General features: G+C 52.6%; 1 protein-coding gene across 1 annotated transcript in view; it reads right to left on the reverse strand.

The window, feature by feature from the left end:
- Nucleotides 1-4,857, reverse strand: part of LOC115307371 (bromodomain-containing protein 4-like) — an 8,937-nt gene extending 4,080 nt beyond the window's left edge. The window contains exons 1-4 of the mRNA XM_029959043.1: nucleotides 4,766-4,857; nucleotides 4,373-4,489; nucleotides 2,128-2,446; nucleotides 390-708 (exon numbers count right to left, since the gene is read on the reverse strand). Coding sequence (XP_029814903.1) covers nucleotides 390-708; nucleotides 2,128-2,446; nucleotides 4,373-4,392 — 658 coding nt within the window. The 5' untranslated portion in view covers nucleotides 4,393-4,489; nucleotides 4,766-4,857. The remainder of the gene's footprint in view (nucleotides 1-389; nucleotides 709-2,127; nucleotides 2,447-4,372; nucleotides 4,490-4,765) is intronic.
- Between the last annotated feature and the right edge of the window lie 2,911 nt (nucleotides 4,858-7,768).

The following is a 7,768-nucleotide window of genomic DNA, read 5'->3' on the forward strand; positions in this document are numbered from 1 at the left end:
GGAATTCCCGTTGCATTGGGAGCTTGTGGTTCCCTGGAGAATTCCCAACAAACTGGAAGCTCGTGGCTCCCCATGGAATTCCCATTGCACTGGGAGCTTGTGGATTCTCAGGGAATTCCCATTCCATTGGGAGTGCGTGGCTCCCAAGGGAATTCCCAACAAACTGGGAGCTCGTGGCTCCCCAGGGAATTCCCGTTGCACTGGGAGCTTGTGGTTCCCCAAGGAATTCCGGCCGTGCCGGTTCCCGTTCGGGATCGGCTCTGCTGGAGCCAACATTCCAACCCCCCATTCCAGGGGCTGCCAGGTGATGGCAGCACCGGAACGTTCCCTCCTCCGGCAGCTCCGAGGGCTCCGGCAAAAACGAGTCGGGATTTTCCTCTATTTCCCACCCAATCCTTTGGGATTTTCCTCTATTATTTCCCACCCAATCTCTTTGGGATTTTCCTCCATTTCCCACCCAATCCTTTGGGATTTTCCAGGTGTGGAGTGCAGATCTCTGCTGAGAATTCCAGGGGGAGGGAAGGCCCCTTTCATCCTGTGGGAAAAGGTGGATCCAGGCCCCGGGGGTACCTTGTTGTAGATGTAGCAGTTTGTAAACATGGTGTTGAAATCCTGGATACATTCCTGGGCGTTCCAGTAGTAATTGTTCTCCAGGCGCTTCTTTATTGTTCCCATGTCCATCGGGGTTTTAATGATCTTGTAATAATCCTGGGGAAGGGGGAAGGGACAGAAATCAGGCTGGGAAGGAAAAGTCCAAAGGGTTGAGGTTCCTCTGGGTCTCTCTTATACCTGGATACACCTGGATCCAACCACTGGATCACCAAATCCAACCATGGAATCTCCAAATCCAACCATGAGATCACCAAATCCAACCATAGGATCACCAAATCCAACCATGAGAACACCAAATCCAACCATGAGATCACCAAATCCAACCATAGGATCACCAAATCCATCAGGTCACCAAATCCAATCATCAGGTCACCAAATCCAACCATCAGATCACCAAATCCAACCATCAGATCTCCAAATCCAACCATCAGATCGCCAAATCCAGCCATGAGATAACCAAATCCAACCACTGGATCACCAAATCCAACCATCAGGTCACCAAACCCAACCATCAGATCACCAAATCCAACCATGAGAACACCAAATCCAACCATGGAATCTCCAAATCCAACCACTGGATCACCAAATCCAACCACTGGATCACCAAATCCAACCATGGAATCTCCAAATCCAACCATCAGGTCACCAAATCCAACCATGGAATCTCCAAATCCAACCATCAGGTCACCAAATCCAACCATCAGATCACCAAATCCAACCATCAGATCACCAAATCCAACCACTGGATCACCAAATCCAACCATCACATCTCCAAATCCAACCACTGGATCACCAAATCCAACCATCACATCTCCAAATCCATCCACTGGATCACTGAGTCCAATCACTGGACCAGGAATCCAACGGCTGCATCGTGAATCCAAGTCCAACCACTGGATCAAGTCCAACCCTCAATGACCGAGTCTAACCATTGGATCATGGAGTCCAACCATTGGATCCAACCACTGGATCATGGAGGCCAACTGTTGGATCCAACCATTAGACCATGGAGTCCAACCATTGGATCACCGAGTCCAACCACTGGATCATGGAGTCCAACCACTGGATCACTGAGTCCAATCATTGGATCAAGTCCAACCACTGAATCATGGAGTCCAACTGTTGGATCCAACCATTGGATCACCAAGTCCAACCACTGGATCATTGAGTCCAATCATTGGATCAGACTCCAACCATTAGACCATGGAGTACAACCACTGGATCAAGTCCAACCACTGGATCAAGTGAGTCCAACCACTGGACCACCTACTCCAACCATTGGATCAACCCCAACCATCGGATCAGAGTCCAACCACTAGACCATGGAGTCCAACCATTGGATCATGGACTCCAACCACTGGATCAGAGTCCAACCGTTGGACCACCTACTCCAACCGTTGGATCAACCCCAACTGCACAGGTCAAGTTCTGTGACCTCTGGACCGGGAGGACACCCCCGTGTGCCACGCCCCACCCGTGCCATACGCCCACCCGTGCCACGCCTCCCGCACTCACGGGGAGGTTGAGCTTGACGGCGTCCACGGGCTGCTGGAAGGGCCACGCGAACTGGTGCTTCCAGAGCGTCTTGAGCACCACCTTGAGCAGGTACTGCAGCTGGTTCGTTTGGCGCTTGGGCTTGTTGGGGTTGGAGGTCTCCGGCGGGGGGGGGTTGACGCCGATGCCGATGCCCTGCTGGGGCTGGGCCTGGGCCGGCGTCGTGGACATCTGGGAGCTCTCCAGCCCGTCCCCCATCACCGGCAGGTTCCGCAGCCTCGTGCCGGGGCCGCTCTCCGCCGCCATGCTGTTGATCCCATTGCACTCCTCACCGGACACCCTGCGGGGAGGGAAGAGGAGGACCCTTCAATCCTGGCTTTGGGTTACCTAAAAACCGACCCGGGGATCTCCCCCGGACCGGGCGGTGTCCTCGCGGTGACCGCGCCGGGCCGTCACAACCGACGGGCGTCCCCCATTGGGAGAGGACGTTCCCGTCCCGTTTCCCGTCCCCGCTCCTCGGGAGCCGGAGTTTTACCCTGTTCTTGCCTAATCTGGTCAAGGAGGACTCCGAGGTTCTCCGTGAAGAGCTTCCACTGCCTCAGAACGAGGCTCCTGGGTCCCGGCAGGAACCACCAGGACGCCAAGAACGGGCGTTAAACTGGGGCTGGTCAACCTTCATCTCTGGCTGAAGGGGCACAGGGTGACCCACGGGGCTCCCTCCAGCTTCTCCAGGGTCCCACCCCCCCTGGGGGGTCAGCTGAGCCCAGTTCCACCCCAAAGACTGACTTTCAGGGGAAGGTTGAGCTCTGACAGGGACAGACCCAAATTTAACTCGTGGGATCTTTTGGGAGAGGGTTGAAGGTCTAATTTAGGGAGATCATTCTTAGGTAGGTCATTAGGTGGGGAATCTTTGCCTCAATAATCTTCAGGTTGACCAACCTTTGGGTCAACGAGTCTTTGGGTCAACCAATCTTTGGGTCGATAAATCTTTGCGTTGACCGATCTTTTCATCAATGAATCTCTGGGTCAGCCAATCTTTGGGTCGATCAATCTTTGGGCTGATAAATCCTTGGACTGACCAACCTTTGGGTCGACCAACCTTTGAGTCAATAAATCTTTGGGTCAATAAATCTCTGAGTAAATAAATCCTGGGGTCGATAAATATTTTGGTCAATAAATCTTTGGGTCAGCAATGTCTGGGTCAACCAATCTTTGGGTCAATGAATATTTGAATCAATGAATCTTTGGGTCGATGAATCTTTGGGTCAACCAACATTTGGGTCAATAAATCTTTGGCTCAATAATCTCTGGGTCGACCAATCTTTGGGTCAACCAATCTCTGGGTCAATAAATCTTTGGCTCAATAATCTCTGGGTTGACCAATCTTTGTGTCAATGAATCTTTGGGTCAATGAATCTCTGGGTCAACAAATCTTTGAGTCAATAAATCTTTAGGTCAGTGAATCTTTGGGTCAATAAATCTTTGGCTCAATAACCTCTGGGTTGATCAATCTTTGGGTCAATAAATCTTTGGGTCAATGAATCCTTGGGTTGACCAACCTTTGGGTCAACCAACCTTCGTTTGGGTCAACCAATCTTTGGGTCAATGAATTTTGGGTTGACCCACCTTTGGGTCAACCAACCTTTGAGTTAATGAATTTTTGGGTCAATAAATCTTTGGGTCAATGAATCTTTGGGTCAACCAACATTTGGGTCAACCAATCTTTGGGTCAATAAATCTTTGGCTCAATAATCTCTGGGTTGATCAATCTTTGGGTCAATGAATCTTTGGGTCAATGAATCTTTGGGTCAACCAATCTTTGGGTCAACGGAGACATCCAGGGAGACCCAGGTAGACAAACCCTCAAATAATTACTGTTGGTGGATAACTGAGGTAGGAAATAACCCTGAGTGGTTAATTTGCATAGATAATTGACGGGGGCCACCTTCAGGTCATTAACCCAGGCAGGTGACCCCGAACTTGCTCATTTGCATAACGAGGGGGGGTCATTTCCTTCCGTGGATAATCGTGGCCCGTATGGATCATTTGGGATAATCCGGGGTGGGAATCCGACCCCACACGACTCCGGGGGGTGGTTTACACGGATAATCCTCGGGAACTTCATTTCAGCATCATTCCAAGACCAGAAATTTGGGAAAACTGTCATTTCTCGGGCTGTTTTCCGGGAGTTTTTTTTCCCGGAAGTTTCTCCCGGAAGTTTTTCCCGGAGTTTTTTCCCCCCACTCCCCCTGGGAGGCCCCGTTACCTTGTAGGATACATTGCCATGGAATTTTGCCCCGGAAAACGCTGCGGAGTCAGAAGTCGCTTGGCTTGTCCATCTATCGGCCGTGGCTCCGGGCACAGATGCCTCCAGATCCCGAATCTGGGAGAACAAACACGCCCTGAATCCCGGGAATCCAGCCCAGGCACCGGGAACACGCCCTGGATCCCGGGAATCCAGCCCAGGCACCGGGAACACGCCCTGGATCCCGGGAATCCAGCCCAGGCACCGGGAACGAGGGAAAACCCCAGGGAATTGAGCCAACGGCTCCGAGCGCGGCTCCGGATGGAATTCCCGAATTCCTGCCCTCCGGGGACGCCCCAAAAAGTCCCGAAATCAGGAATTCCACGGGGAGAAGGATCCCAGGGGGGTCCTCACCTGAATTCCCAGTTGCCCTTCCCACTGTCGCTCCCTCAGCAGCCGAAGGCTCCGAGCGGCATCTTCGGCTCCGAGCAGCTCTGGGAAGGCTCTGCAGGGACAACATTCCATGAATTCCAGGGGTCAACAGTCCCAAGGAATTCCAGGGGTCAAGGACAACAATCCAGGAATTCCAGGGGTCAACATTCCCAAGGAATTCCAGGGGTCAACGTTCCCAAGGAATTCCAGGGGTCAAGGACAACATTCCCACTCAATTCCCAGGTTCAAGGACAAAATTCCCAGGTCCAAGGACAACATTCCCAACAAATTCCGGGGTTTTAGCCCCAAAGGCTCTGCAAGGACAACATTCCATGAATTCCCGAGTTCAAGGACAACATTCCCAATTAATTCCCGCGGTCAAGGACAACATTCCCAAGATAAAGGACAACATTCCCAATGAATTCCGAGTTTTTAGCCCCGAAGGCTCTGCAAGGACAACATTCCCAATGAATTCCTGGGTGCAAGGACAACATTCCCAAGGAATTCCCAGGGTCAAGGACAACATTCCTGAGTCAAGGACAGCATTCTCAATGAATTCCCAGTTTTTAAGGACAACATTCCCAATGAATTCCCAGTTTTTAGCCCCAAAGGCTCTGCAAGGACAACATTCCCAAGGAATTCCCGGGTGCAAGGACAACATTCCCAAGGAATTCCCAGTTTTTAAGGACAACATTCCCAAGGAATTCCAGGGGTCAAGGACAACATTCCTGCCCAATTCCCGGGTCCAAGGACAAAATTCCCAATGAATTCCAATTCCCAGGTTCAAGGACAACATTCCCAATGAATTCCCGGGTGTAAGGACAACATTCCCAATGAATTTCCAGGGTCAAGGACAACATTCCCAATGAATTCCCAGTTCAAGGAAAACATTCCCAATGAATTCCCAGTTTTTAAGGACAACATTCCCAACGAATTCCCGAGGTCCAGGACAACATTCCGGCCCAATTCCCAGGTGCAAGGACAACATTCCCAATTAATTCCCAGCAAGGACAACATTCCCAATGAATTCCCTGGTCCAAGGACAACATTCCCGAGCCAAGAACAACATTCCCACTGAATTCCCAGGTTCAAGGACAACATTCCCAATGAATTCCAATTCCCAGGTCCAAAGACAACATTCCCAATGAATTCCCAGTTTTTAAGGACAACATTCCCAATGAATTCCCAGTTTTTAGCCCCGAAAGCTCTGCAAGGACAACATTCCCAAGGAATTCTCGGGTCCAAGGACAACATTCCCAATGAATTCCCGGGGTCAAGGACAACATCCAAGGAATAACAGAGATCAGGGGAATCAGTTCCTTGGGAATAACAGGGAGCAGCCAAAGGCCCCAAACCAACCCCCGATCCCTGAAATTCCCACTTTTCCTCCCCAAAAACGGGAATTTTTCCCTCAAAAGGCACCAGACCCACCTCCAACCCCCCGGAATTCCCACCCCAATCCCGGCTCTCCCGGCGTTCCCGGAATTCCCGGATGTTTTCCCGGCGCTCCCTGGTTTTGGTTGGTGCCCCTGGAATTTTTTTTCCGGCTGTTTTGTGCTTCCCTGGCTCGGATCAAACCCCCCTCCCCCCCTGGGAGTCATTCCAGGATTATCCCAAAGCCCTTGGAAAAGTCTAATTAGGAACCGCCCCAGGAATTCCTCTTCCCAGAAATCCCCAGGAATGGCGACCGAGCTCCTTCTTCCCGCTAAACCCGGGATCAGGAGGCCAGTCCCGCTCCCCGGAGCTGCGGCAGCGCTTCCCAGATATTTGGCACTCCGGAATTTGGGAGGAAATCCCCGATTTTCCCGCCGGTTTCCGGCGAAAGCGACGCCCGGCACAGAATTCCCAAAAAATTCCCAAGGAGAGGCTCCAAAATATCCAGGGAAAAGGATGAAAGGTGGTTCCAAAGGAGCAGTTTTGGGTCTCTCAGCAGGTTCAGATCCCGTTCCCAAAGTTCCCGCTGGGAATTCCAGTCCCTTTCCCAAAAAATTCCAAAGGAGAAGCTCCAAAATATCCGGGAAAAGGGATGAAAGGCAGCCCCGAAGGAGCAGTTTCGGGGTTTGGATCCCAATCCCAAAGTTCCAGCTGGGAATTCCAGTCCCTTTCCCAAAAAATTCCCAAGGAGAAGCTCCAAAATATCCGGGAAAAGGGATGAAAGGCGGTCCCAAAGGAGCAGTTTCGGGGTTTGGATCCCAATCCCAAAGTTCCAGTTGGGAATTCCGGTCCCACTCCAAGGTATCCCAGCGCCTTTCCCGGGATGCTCTGAGCGATATCCGGGCGGGAAGCGCCGCATCCCGAGGGAGCTTCCCGGTTTTCCGGCAGGACGAGTTTGGAGAAGCTCCAAAACCGCCTGAAAATCCTTTGGGTCGCTGCTTTTCCGAGAGTTTTCCCAAAATCCCACGGCGTTCCCAGAGGTGCTGCTGCTCGGAAGACTCGGAGCAGGAAAGTCCCGGGCCGGAATTCCGATCCCTCCGGATCCCTCCGGATCCCTCCGGATCCCGCCGGCTCCTCCCAAGGGCCGTTGAGGGGAACTCGAGGCCGTTATCCAGGGAAAATCCCTTTTCCAGGGGGATTCCGACCCCTTTTCCCGGCGCCGGGGCGGCTCCTCCGTGGCCTGGACGCATCCAGGTTTTTCCCAATCCCGGCTGAGGGAACTTCTTCGGGCGTTTTCCGTGGGAAGGAGCAGGATTTGGGATGGATCCGGAGCCGGGAGCCCCCGGCAGCTTCTCCCCTCCCCCCAACCCCAGGGAAAAGCCCGGGATGCTCCGAAGGCTTCGGGATCAGGATGTGGGAGAGCTCTGGGACGCCCCCCCCACCCCCTCCCGGCTCCCTCGGGCTCCAATTCCCTGGAATTTTCAGTGGGAAAACTCCCAGTTAGACGCAGATCCCAAACCCTCCCCCCGGACACGGCTCAGCCCAGAATTCCCGACGGGAGCCGCCATCCTTCCATCCCACATCCGGCACATTCCCGGGGGATTCCGGCTC

The sequence above is a fragment of the Manacus vitellinus genome, unplaced genomic scaffold, assembly GCF_001715985.3.
Source record: "Manacus vitellinus isolate BGI_N305 unplaced genomic scaffold, ASM171598v3 scaffold_190_pilon, whole genome shotgun sequence".
NCBI classification, from domain to species: Eukaryota; Metazoa; Chordata; class Aves; order Passeriformes; family Pipridae; genus Manacus; species Manacus vitellinus.